The 13,466-nt window shown below is 39.5% G+C and overlaps 1 protein-coding gene across 1 annotated transcript in view; it reads left to right on the top strand.

The window, feature by feature from the left end:
* The window catches only part of RANBP17 (RAN binding protein 17), a 152,041-nt gene that overhangs the window by 69,033 nt on the left and 69,542 nt on the right, over positions 1-13,466 (top strand). The window contains exon 15 of the mRNA XM_065643975.1: positions 10,613-10,686. Within this exon, the coding sequence (XP_065500047.1) occupies positions 10,613-10,686 (74 nt within the window). The remainder of the gene's footprint in view (positions 1-10,612; positions 10,687-13,466) is intronic.

The raw sequence follows: 13,466 nt of genomic DNA, 5'->3' as shown, positions 1-13,466 counted from the left end.
TCTGTTGGGAACAAAAATTTTTCTCTGAAGCAGGAGTTTTATATCAATTTAAGTATTAAATTATTTGTATAGATATCATCTACGCAATAATATGGCTTGTCGCAAGATACACAGAAACTTTTGTATGTAAGTTGATATAAAGTTGTTTTATTATTATTTTAGATTTTGCAAAAATACGCACCGGAACTGATTTAAGTAGCGTTAATATAATAGACCATCTTCAAATGAGCTCCGAACAGCACAAGTACATTGTAGTTTATGCATTTTCTGTTACAACCAATTTCATTCTCATCTTCTGAATAACAATAATGTTTGGAATATTATTTAGATTTTTATGGAATCATCTAAATGTACGTGCTGTTGGAGCTGAAAAATTACTTTCGAGGTGTCCCTGAAGATAAGCGTGAGCACCTGACAGTACGTCTCACCAGCTCGCTTTGCTTCTGGAGCGTTTCAGCTTATTTGACTGTAGAGAGTAGTCGCGTCTGACAGCGTTCTGTTATCTGTCATGTTTGCATAGATTTGATTATCTTGTTGGCTTCAGAGGTCAGCGAAACGAACCCAAGTATTGCTCTGTGTATCATTAAGGACCATTACTGTCGGTCATAGTGTGAAATGACGACGTGACATGGGGACTGCGTGCAGGGTGGGTGATACGGCCACGCGGCCAAGTCACGCAGGACCTGAGGATGTGCGTGTGTGACGTCAGGCTGGCGCGGGTGCTGCTGTGAGGTCACTGGGTGCTGCTGTGAGGTCATCGGGTGGTGCCGCCTGACTCCCTGCCGGGAACCACCTGCTGCTTGCCGGATTCGTTCTAGCCTGACTAATTCCAACGTTGGATGAGACAGCTGCTTTTTTATTTTGTTCTGTATTTTTCCCTCCTAGTCTGTGTTTCTCCAGGCAGAGCCATGATAGTTCAGGCTCTTTGTTTTTCTGTGCGCAATTTCAGGGTCTCACCCTTTTCTTTCAGAAGATGTGAACATCAGAGGCTGAAGTCTGAAACTTCCCACGTCACCGAGAATAATTATTGATCAAGATTCTTGACCAATTTTGATTGATCAGTTTCATTAGTATACATTAGTTTTGTAAGCTTTTCAGTGAATACTCATGTAACTATAATTCTATTCCCTGCTGGTTATCCCAGGTTGGATCTATTTCGGTGTTATCTGTGCAGTATATTTGTTTGGAATTCCTTAACTTATAGCACACCCTGTCAATTTTGGCTGTGTTTGTAGTTGCTCAATTTCAACAAAAGCTTGGTATTGACAACTTTCTCTTGAAAATACACCTCTCAAATACTTTTTGTGTTTCTAGGTCACACCATGTCGCTCGTTTCTCCTAAGCGTGATTGCAGTGTCCTGTGTTTTAGCTGTGAAATTAGGAGTTGTTGAATTTTCACTGTCTTAAGAATCACTGGTTTTGTATTTAAATATATCTACAGCTCTGCTTAAACCAAAGTGGTGTTTGTAAGAGTCCTGTTAAATTCTCCCTCCACTCTTTGCCATGCATTCTAGGGATCCTGGTACGCAAAGGACACTCTCCCGGTACAGACACACCAGGGTCCGTTCACTCTTTATTCTCTACCATCTTAAAATTGCACCTATATTTCATCCCCACAAGCAGACAGAATAACCTGAATTAGGAAACCATGGCTTTGTTTGTTGTCCTGGGCGCTTGGTTTGTTAAACCTCCTTTTTGTCTGCTTTAGATAACTAATGTCTTTGTCTTCATATTTTAAGCAACGACGATGTGCAAAATACAAGAAAACACATATTACCCAAGGAAACCTTTGGTTACCATAGGGAAAGGTAGCCCTAGGATTAAGGGAGTGGAAAAGTGTCTGCAAACTATTTCCCATCTCATTTTGCATCAAGTAATGCTCAGACAGAAAGATCTGCCCCACAGCATCTCCGTTCGGAGTGATTGATGGGGACGGTGCTGGTGTGCGGGGCGAGGAACCCAGAGCCGTGCGGCGGCTTTACTAACATGTCATGGGTTCCTCTCTCCAAATGGTATCGCAGTGTTTTAAATGGTTTTACTTATTAGCAGGAAGTTAAGCTTTGTTTTCCTGCTCAATTAGAGAACTGCCATTTTGGAACTGCAGCAGTGAGGAAAAGTTGTGTGAGCAAAGCAAAACGAAAGCCCCAGATGCTATAAAAATAACTGCGAGTGGAGGAAACTGATGTTAGAACTACACATCTGAAATGTAGACGCACGATGATATCGAGACAATTAAAAATAATGTGATGCTTAGTTTAAAGATTTGTGAGACAATCGAATTCTAAGGAACAGACGTGTGAAAATAGTTTAGCACATCAGCCTAAAAATAATGCAGGACAAAAAGAAGAGACGATGCACCTCAGCATTCTGTGCAGATCAGCTGTAATTGCCAGGCCAGCCACGAAGAAAAAACATTTAAGAGCACTTCAATGAGTTTAAATATGTAGAGATTTAAAGCATTTCTTGAAGAGAGATGCAAGATGTGATAAAACTGCGGAGGGTTTTTTTGTTTTAAATCTGTTTTAACCAAAAAGTGCTTTCCCAAAGCTCTGATTTTTTTTTTTCATTAAAAATACAAATTTGTTTTTCATGGTACATGATGGATAATTATTGTTTTCTATTACAGTAATATGTTGCAATTATTATTGAAAACCTTACATAATGTTTAGATTTAGGAGTTTGCATTGTTATTGTGCAATAGTTGAAAGATTGGGGATCACTTTTTTCCTTAAGGTAGCTTGAAAGGCATACTTAAAAATGTGTTTTATTTTAAAAATACTTTGCACTTGAACTGCTTAGACCAATTTTTGCTTACATTTTATGTTTAATTATGTGAATCTGTAGAAAAGCCTTAAAAAGTTACCTTTTGTTTAATCTCACATGTAGCCCTTGTTTCATACTCAGCTGTTTAATAAAGGGTCAGATTTTATTTATGTGGTTAAATAGAACATATATACAGACATTTCACACGATGTACCATGTAAATGTAAGCCTTTGTAGTTACAAGTTTTTGTAGCTGGAGAATTGTTTTAAAAGGCATGTAATTTATTAGCTATCAGTAGCTGCTTTATTGCCTTGCCGCGCTGCAGTAATAAATAAAAGAAAGTGAGCTGATTTTACAAATGGCACACAAGGTGCACATTTTGTGAAAAAAAAGTCTTTTTTTAAAGAATTGGCATTAAATCCTTTTTTTGTGATGACAAAGAGGCTAAGAGTGCAAACTGTATTTTCTGTTTATCGAAAACAGAGTCTCTTTTTCTCGAGGGCATTTTTCCCTATGATCATCAAGGGATTTCAAAAGCAATAAAGTGTGGAATCATTGTTCGACTTGAACAGTATTAAAACTTAGGTTTTAATTTCAGTGAAGTAATAAGATTTGAACCTGTCTCACATTACAGCACTGTAAGGCATTTAGCAATTGTATTTTAAAGGAGGTTTTTAAAATGCAGCTCACTTGTAAGCTAACTGTCTGTCTAGTAATTAATAGTTTCTCTTCAACAGAGGCTGTTGTGAATCATACTAAGAAATCTCAGTTTTGTTAATAACAAATTACGATAATTGTAAGGATGTTAATTCCTAATTAGTTTAAACCTACAATCTTTTTTGCCCCTTTCTGAGATTGATTTTCAAATGAAGACAGAACAGTAGAGACGGAGGGTTTCAACATGATTTTCACCTTAGAATTAAAAAGAAATTAGCCACGTTTATCTGTAAATTTCCAGAAACTGTATTCCTTGGTTAATAGTGTACATCGGCTTCCCACTAAGAACCGGCGAAGTATCTAATCTGTGAAGGTAATTTATGTCATTAATGCAATTCCCTTTTCAAAATGGGACACTAAAGATAATTCTGCAGGGCGCCTCTGGTTTCTGTACCGACACGGTGAACTCCGGGATCCTGGAGCTTGCTGTGCACATTTTTGCGCAGTTATTGTCAAGGTTCAAAATGTAAATATTTCTTGGGGTTGGCTGATGAAACGTTGGCTGATGAGGCCCCAGCAGTCACCGTACGTCGTAGCTGGAAATGTGCACGTATTATTTTGGAGGAGGGAAAGTTTGGAGGCGGGTGCGTGTTGGAAAGAGCCATCAGGCTTTAACACTGGAGCGGTGAGCTATGACCTTCCGTGATGATTTTGAACGGTAACTGCCTCCATTAGCCATAAGGTTTGTTTCTTTATTTTAGTAGATGGCCTAGACTGTAAATATTAGAGGATCTAAAATAAATCAACATATTATCCTAAGGATACAAAACGTAAGAGCTATTTGTGGTTAGGAACCTTTGACAGATAGTTTGGATGAGGCAGATGATTGCCCGCCTCTCGTCTCTGCCTCCCATTGCCATGCCTGCAGGCAGTTTAGTGTTATAGTTGTATATTGATGTCAGGGTTACTACTGAGTGGCTAGCAATGACAGATGTCTATAATTACAGGCAATGCTTCCAGTATTTCAGAAGAGCCAGCCTATGTTGAACAATTATCTTATTTCTCGCTTGCCAAAGAGGGTTGTTCAAATTGCTGGTATTAGCTGTGGTGGCTGTAACACCTCTCCTTACGCCGTGGGATAAATGTGCAAAAGCGCTCTCATGTACAACCCCGCTGCAAAACCTTTTTAAAATACGCGATATCGCTAAATTTCCTATGCTTAAGGCTTGATCCTGAGATGCAGAATGCCTGCAGCTGTGTTAGTCAGTACAATGAAATAGTTTTTGATATAGACATTTTAGAACTATAAGTAGCCGTGGTGTTTACTTATTTTTATGTGCCAAGCTAATGTTGATGCTTATTGTACATAAGCATGCTGAGCCGGCCACTCATTTAGATACAATTAAGCAACTGAATAAAATTAAGCTGGACACTTTTAATAGTTACAGGGGCAAGTAGGAGTGTCAATTACTGGTACTGAAGTACTTATAATACTTTATCGTTCAGACTTTTTGGACTGGCACAACTCTGCTCTTGTAATCTGTACAATATCAGTTTGTTTCAGTCAACAGGGGATTTTAAAGCAGCATTTTGGCTTCTCGTTAAGTAAATACCTGGCTGCATATACAGCTTGAATCTCTGCAGTGCAGTGTGTGGCTTTGATGGAAAGTGCAGCCCAGAACTGTGCTTCGAAAACTAAAAATCTTCCGGATGACGTTCAAAAAGTCATAATTGTTAATAGTATTCTCAGCTTTCACCATAATATTTGTACTTTAAGCCCTGGGAGGGGACAAAAGAGACAGTAGAATTAAAAATCTGTAAAGGCGCTTTACAAAATTGGAAGTCTAAACAAGACTCTTAAAGCTAAGCCCCTTTTTAACAATTGACCAGCTGAAGACCTAGCAGATACACCGATTATTTTTTTCTCCTTTTTTTTTTTTTTTTCAGAGAATGGTTCTTATGCTGCATCAGTAATAGCAGCAATTAGTTCATAGTAGGTGTCCCATAGTAAGTTCACCAGAATTGTAAATCTTTCTTTCATGATTTTCAGAAAACAGGAATTAAGAAATAAGTAAATAAAGGCTGAGAGAAAGTCATTGAAATAGAGACTAATTCCCCTTTAAGAACAGGTCTGTTACTGGCATAGCTTGGGCACTTTGTGAAGCAAGAGGCGGGCAGTAAATCACTCGGGCACCCCAGAATCTGTGAATTCTCGTTCTCCGTTGAGCTCGCGGGAAGGGACTGGACAGGGTTGGAAACCAGCCCTTGCGGAGCCATCAGTGCCTCTCGCTCCATGGACTTGGGGTGACAGAGCATTTCAACAGACTAGGCAGGAAATAACATCCCTAACTATGGTTCCGACTCACACGGCAGATTTATCCTTTCCTGTACAGCCTTACACTTTGTAATAACAACACCTGAATTTTTAAATGTTGTTGTATAGTAGGTCTCTTTCAATTGAGGATAACTTCATGCAGTATTTTAATTACGCTATGTTTATAGGTAAGACGGTAGATAGTATATCGTTTATATAATCAGTGTAGTTCCTCTGGTTGCTTACAAACACATGTAGCTGTGATTTGGATAGTATCCTACTGTTTATGTAGTGCAAAGCCTGACTTAATCCTCAGAGATCCTGTCTCAAAGTAACTGAGGCAAATTCTTATGGCCCGTTCTTGAATTTTGTTTCATTTAGAAGCTAACTATGGAACAACAGATCAACCCATCCTCTTGTTTTAGCCTCTGAGTTAAGGGTGTTTTGAGATCTTTTTAAGACAGCTGGTCAGGAATGGAGGTTTTATTGAGTGACCAAGGTTTTCCTCTCTTACTAGTTTGGTCAGGAGGTAAAGATGCATCATCTGGCATCCTGGTATGCTAATTGGGGGATTCAGTTCAAATTTTCAGAAATTGTCTGTGGGATTTTGAAGCTAGATTTCTGCTGTGTTATAATGGAGCTTTTAAGTGCTGGAAATTCAAAATGCCTGATTTTGATTTAAAAAGCAGTGGAAATTATTAAATGTGTTGTGACACTTGACACTGGGAAAGGAACTCGTGATTAGTTGGGTGGCAGCTCCAGAGCTCCGTGTCCTCCATGTCCCCCCAGCCTGGTGTCCCCGCTCGACTTCTGCCAGCTCGGGGTAAACAGGGTTAAGGTCTGGGTTTGCCCTCAATGTTCGTGACAAAATACTTTAATGTTGCAGTGATAGTGCTCTGCGGCAAGGCCTGGAGAGCTTCAAGGAAGTTATAATATCCTAAGCATTTACGCAGTGCCTACGGGTAATAACTTTGCTGTAATTTTCTGAAGATTCATTATCCAAAAATCTTAATTCATTATAATAGCCCTTATGAAACATATAGAAACCAACATTTTCTTGTGTTTTCTTATTTGCACAGTGTGAGAGATTCATTGCTCTGTTTTAATTTGTTTCATGGGGTGCGTTTGAGTACATTCCATACAGTGCTGTTATTGAATTTCTGTGACTGTCATTATATAGCCATCCAACCTTTAGGAACTCATATTCTGAGCTTCCCAGTTCTGTAATCTGCTTCACATTTTAAGAATTGACATAATTAGCTTCTTCAGAGTTATAATGGTAGTACCAAAAAGAGAAGACCTCCGAAGACAAAGCAAAGTTAAGCGTATCTAGGGCCAAAGAGGAGAGAAGACAGGGGAAACAAAGTTTTGGTGCGATTACTGAATTATTTCTCCATTTTCTTGAAATGTGTTTACATACAAGTGCTTTGCTTTGTAAATCATTGCTTCCACAATTTTATTTTCTCATCCTTTTGAAATGTGGCAGGTACAGTTCAAATAGGTGGGAAGTATTACGGTTATGTAATTGGAAGTACTGATATATATGCTAGATCACAAAAAATTTCCTGGCACCAGAGCTTGTGAACCTGTGGCCTGCGTTAAACATCCTCATCCCACCGAGGTGGCTGTAATGGTACAAACAGGGCAAAAGAAGGGGATCTCTGGATCCCTCACTTTCACACTTGCTTTAATGTGTTTGAAGTTATTGATTATTCTTGAAGGTGTTTTGCTGGTCTCTTCTCTCCGCTGCCATGACCTTTGAATGCAGGGATGCCGCGGTGGTATCAGCCCCACTTGCTTTGAGGACCTCCGGCACGGACTTGGACCTGCGAAGCTCATTGAACGTTGTAGCCTTATGTTATCATGTGTTTTTGCCTACATTCATAACAGTTGTAAGAATGAGGTGGTGATGATGGGATATGTTACTGTTAAGAAATTTACATTTTTGAGGATCTCGCAGCATGATCGCGTAGTGCTGTGTTTTGATGCAGGATTGGAATTTATAGATCCTGCAGTTGTAAGGTTTTGGGAATGATTGTGTAAAGCTTCTCCAGAAGTCTTAAATGGGTTGTTTCCTATTGAGAGTTAATTCTCCTGCTCCTTACTTGAAGTGTCTGGAGGGAACTGGAAACGTAAGCCCTGTTTTTTTTCCTGCTGGCAGAAGGACGGGGAGGCCTGGGCGGAGGGGACCCGGGGTGGCCCTGGGGTCCCGCAGCCCCAGCCTTGGGTGGTTCTGTGACGGGAACCGAGCTGACACGTCCTTCCATCACCCCTTTCAACGGGATTTTTCTCTGCCTTTTGAATAGGTAGCATGGTCTTTGTTGTTGAAGTGTGTTTTATTATTATACGTCCAAGATGCTTTATCATTAATCTTTTATAGTGCCTAAAAGTCTTAAGGGCGTTTCATTGTTGTGGTTGTTTGCTTTTCTATTTTTACATGCGAAGAGTGTGTGTTGGTTTTGAAAATGATTCTGAAGAAGGTGTCTAAAATATCACATTTATTTTAGCTTACAATTTGTCACATTAGGGAACGGGTAGTAGTTTTTATTACAAGCACTGTATTCACGCTGACTTGCAATGACCCTGTCACATGTGAAAACAAATCAGATTGTTGCTGTTAATGAGCTTTTCAATTTACTATTCAGTGGATCAGATAAGTGGATTTAAGAGGTAATGATCCTGCTTAGCACTCAGGCTTGGCTGTCAGATCCTTGTAGTTGTGGGAAATCCCCAGGGACAAAAGCGTTGACACAGTCCTTGATGGGATAATGGGAATCAAAGCTAATGGATGATAAAAGGAGTAGTAAGAGTTACAAGGATAATTGTGGATTAAAGCACTGCCCTTTGTCAACACTGACTGCTGGTTTAGTGTTTTATTTGTTAAACTCTGAAGTGGGGAGAGCCTGGTGTGACAGCAGAGCACAAAGCGGCTGCCGCCCCCTGATCCCACTGATCCCAGGGCAGGGGGAGAGCTCTGAACACACGTGTGTGTGCTGTGTCCACGGCCCTCGCCGTCTCCTTCTGTCCTTTCCTCATCTCAAGCATGGAGATTCTTAAATTTTGCTAAAATTGCAGCTGCTATAGCATTTCAGCAGTGCAGTATTTAGAGAGATTGGGTTTTTTTTTAAATCGGAAGCTATTACTTTTATATTGGAATGTATTTTTCTAGCTGTGTTTAATGACTATAAATGCTAACTTCACATTTACAGTGTGAACATATTATTTTGCAAAGTTTGAAAGATTGTATATTTTAACTGTTCTTTCACTACTGATTTTGTCACAACAAATTACAGTCATACAATTGTAACAGCATAAGTTAGCTTACAAGTTAAGTTATCCTTGATCTTGGTGCAGTTTCTGTTTAGAGCTGCAAGTTTATTTACTCCTGCCTTTATTGTGCTTGGATTTAAAACTAAAATCTTTGGAACGTGAAAATACAAATAATAAGTAAAGCAGTTAAAACTGTATTGTTATTTTGATTGACACCCTCAGAAGCGGGATGCTGCTGGTTTGGTTTTTAAGCAAAATCATGGGATTACACCACTAGCAGAAAGGAAGTAGGTACGAGTGAGTTTAGGTTCAGTGACAGAAGTACTGAGTGAGCTGAAGTTCATGGATATTTCTGTGGAATATGTAATGTCAGGGCAATAATGTGACAGCTAGATGGCACCCGGCTCTCATTGCTGCCTGCGCTGTGCACATCTCAGTGGGATCGCTTTCATCACGTCATAGGGAAGAATTACATATCACCCGTAATATTTCCTTTAGTGACACTAAAGGCGAAAATGAATGAAATGAAATCTACGGCCCGGTAGATCTGTGTTTAGCCCAGTCATAAGCAAATAGCAGAGTGACTCGAGCTGAGGGTTAAGTGCTGGCAGAGGAATTTCGCAGTACTTGTCTCCCTTCTGTTCTCAAGCTGGTTGAGCCCAGGGAGGTTCAGATTGGATATTAGGAGAAAATTCTTCCCTGAAGGCATTGCCAGGCATTGGTAACAGGCTGCCCAGGGCAGCGGTGGAGTCACCATCCCTGGAGGGGTTTAAAAGGCGTTTAGACGAGGTTCTCAGGGACATGGGTTAGTGCCAGAGTGAGGTTATGGTTGGACTCGATGATCCTGAGGGTCTTTTCCAACCGAAATGATTCTATGATTTAACCCAACTAAATGTTATTATCCAAACTAAATATTAGTCTGCTAAAACTACCAGAAAACTGTCTGAAGATTACACAGTGAGGAAAAACTATATTTGCTGTGTCCTGTGCTTTTGTTACTGCATCATAGCAGTAGTTTGATCTGAGAGGGGAAAACTTGGCTGGTAGTATATGTCTTGGATCTGAAATAAAGGGGGAAAGTATACAACTACAGTTACATGGCCACCAAAGCCTTTGTCCTCCCTTTGAGAACGCAGAACTGAGTGTCTGAAGAGTACCTAATTTACCAGATTTTATGACTGGCAGTGCAAGAACTTGCAAATGCAAGCTAAAGGAGAGTGTTGAATCATGTCCCACTGAGGCCAGGGACCAGCTGAAGAATGTTTTCTCCATCTCTTTACAATTATGTAGAATAAAATGGGTTTGTTTGAGTAGAGACTGTACTGTTTTGTGAACAACAAAGTGACTTTAATGTTGAAAATTTACATCTCCTTTGTGGGAAGAAATGTATTCAAGGGCAAGTAAAAGCCTATCGGTCCCAAATTCAAAAAACACCATTGGAGAGTGTACAAGCCACCTCTTATAAATGCTTCTGCTAGGTAGGATGGACAGGCACTTGTGCCTGGACTTTTCTCATGCAAAGTCAAAATAGGAAAAGTTTTAAAGTAAATGAAAATGTTGATACTGGTAAATGCCTATAATGTTACTGTTGAAATGTTTGTTTCCAGGTATATGCCCGAATGTCAGAAGTCTTAGGAATAACAGACGACAACCATGTTCTGGAAACATTTATGACAAAAATGTGAGTTTGTGCTTGGGTTCCAATCTGTATGTATTTTGGTTTTGTCTTTCATATTTACATCAAATCCAAATTTTATTTTGATGTTAAGTTTGGGGTTTGCTAGAAAAAATGTCTTCCATAAATTTTAAATATTTGAAGTAAAGGATAACCTTTTTCTGAAGGTACTGTAGGCCCCTAAATAAACACTTGCAGCTAGATATGTCCTCCACAGTGCTTGCATCACCTCTGGGAATGGCTTATGGGAGAACAGAGCCGAGATTTCATAGACTTGTTCAGTGACAGCCCAGCGTAAGCAGCCCCTCCCTTCTCTACTTCTTATTCTGGGCACCCTCAGATGTCAGTGGAATCGCCTGTAAAACTTGATGGCACTTTATAGTGGGGAACTAACCAAGATAAACTAATCTTTCCTTGTTTTCGGGAAGCTCTTTTGGATTGCATTTAGGCAAGATCTGGGAAAATTCGGCAAAATTTGCTCTCTTTAAAAATACACATTCCCAGAGGAGGATTTTAAGGCCTCATACTGAAGGAGACAAGGGGCATTATTATCAACTGTCTTCTCATCTCTGGTGTTTGGCAGAATAAGATGCTGTGTTATTCTGGCAGATGAGCATTGCAATACTTTCTATAAGAATAATCCTAGAAAATCACTCCGGAGAAGCTCCCTTTATCTCCTGCCTCTGCTGCAGCCACTTTCCTTGGGTGCCAGTAAGACTACCAGGATTTTGCCTTTTATTACTTATGTCTTTCATGAGATTTGATAGTTTCTCCTGCCTCAAAAAGAGTTTCATCTAAAATCAGTTTAGCTCTTGAAACAAAACAAAATGGCCCCTTGGAAAAATTGTGAATATCCACTAAAAAAATCTGGGAGTCCCCAGGAGACGATGAGTTTTGTGTGAGCCTGGAGAAAGAGAAACAAGCACCTTACCTCTTTATTCTACAGTGAGGAAGATGCTGCATCTTGTCATTTACTGCATATCTTCTAAATCTGAGTTATAAGACCTCTAAATTATTTCAGTAGACTTTGATCTACTAGAGAAACATCTCTGCTGATGTTGCCAGGTTAGCCATGACCTGTTCGGACAGTATGAGACAGTATTAAACATGGCTTGTCTTTTGCGACCATGGCTACCAGCCTTGAGAAATAGTAGCAGTTAAGCCAAGGTCATCTGCTAATATGACTTAACTTTTCGGTGGCAAACAAGGTATAAAATACTTTGCTTCCTCAAAACCAGAAGCTGAGTGTTATATCTTGCCTTAGGATAACAATAGTGCCCATCAAACCTTGATATTTATCTGGAGTACACTTTGAAGACGGGTAAATGGAGGGTGATGAGTGGAAAAATACTGATGGATACTTACCATCCGGTCTCTGGAAGCAGTCCGTGCCATGGTACTAAGCGGCTAGGCTTCATTTTGTTGTTTTAAACTGCTGTGGAACTTGAACAACTGAAGAAAAAGGAAGGAAAGAGGACTGTTGTTTGGAGACCAGATGCGTAAGTTAACTTTTCTACTTGTTGCTGCCATTGAGACAAAATCTCTGTTGCCCTTGGCAGTTGAGGAAATAACAGTATGTCATTTAACAAGTTTTATGATAAGTACTACATATGTTTAGGTTGAATAGGATTGTATTTGCACAAGAACTGTAAATTAAGAAAAACACATAGTTAAGGTTTTAGTGTTACATGGAAGATATATTAAAAAAACAAACCTAGGTACGTAAAAAGCAAAAGTCAGTGCCGCTTTTCAGATTTTTTTCTCTTTCCTCATGGCTTACTGTATTTTCCTAAAAACATGAATTGTTCATTGATTAAAGATGAGTTTCATTTTCCAGAATGAATGTTACAGCTCGAAATGGACAATTCAGTCAGCAGTGTTGAGTTAGCTATGAAACCACTGTCTAAACACGTTCGCGTATCAGTTAAAATAAATGAGCTTCTCCCCAGTGATGGCATGCCAATTGGAAAATCTGAGTGGGAAACCGTAACATACTGATATATAATGCAAAAACTGGGGTCTGATGGGGCGATCCAGCGTGGCAGCATTTCTGGTGCGCTGTTCCTGAGAATATTCTTACCACATTGTTAACAGCAACGGGCAGGACATGACTGAGACCATTCGCCTTTTTCTCTTGGGGGTGTAGTCAGTATTTTTAACCACACTGTTATTTTAGAAAGCCGCTAGTCCACCATTCTGTCTTAGCCTAGAAATCCTTTTTTTTTCTTTAAGTAGGTGAAATTTGTCATATATTATTCTTTAACATTAGGTTAAAAGGAAACACTAGGGAATTTTTAGTGTGCACTTTCTTGTTAAAGCGCTGGTATTCTCATATTGTAATTGCACAACAATGTTTGAGACTCTATAGTTTGTGTTTTGTTAATGCTGAGCATTATGTGAAATAGAGGAGTTACGCTTCAAACAATATCGTTGTCTGGCTAATGGCAACCAGTCTTTCCAATCAGAGTGTGCTGGAGAAAGTGCCTTATCGTAATCTGCCACTAGCACTGTGGGATGATCAAAAGACAATGTCAGGTTATTTCCTTCCATTTTGCCACTAAATAATCTGATGAAGGTTGGATGCAGGAAGGATTTTATACTTGGTGTGAGAAGTAAACAGAGCCATTGAATATATGGGAGTCAAACAACTTTTAGTCTACCAGGACATATTAATTATTTTTTTGTTTTGCTGTTAGAGACTGAACCTTTTTTTGTGATAGCTTACTGGTTGACGCACTGAGTTTCTACTTTCCTGAAGTCCGATGTGAACTCGGTAATGTTCGATG

The sequence above is a fragment of the Caloenas nicobarica genome, chromosome 13 (assembly GCF_036013445.1).
Source record: "Caloenas nicobarica isolate bCalNic1 chromosome 13, bCalNic1.hap1, whole genome shotgun sequence".
NCBI classification, from domain to species: Eukaryota; Metazoa; Chordata; class Aves; order Columbiformes; family Columbidae; genus Caloenas; species Caloenas nicobarica.
The sequence above is the reverse complement of the archived record's forward strand: the minus strand, read 5'-3'. Positions and strand labels throughout refer to the sequence as shown.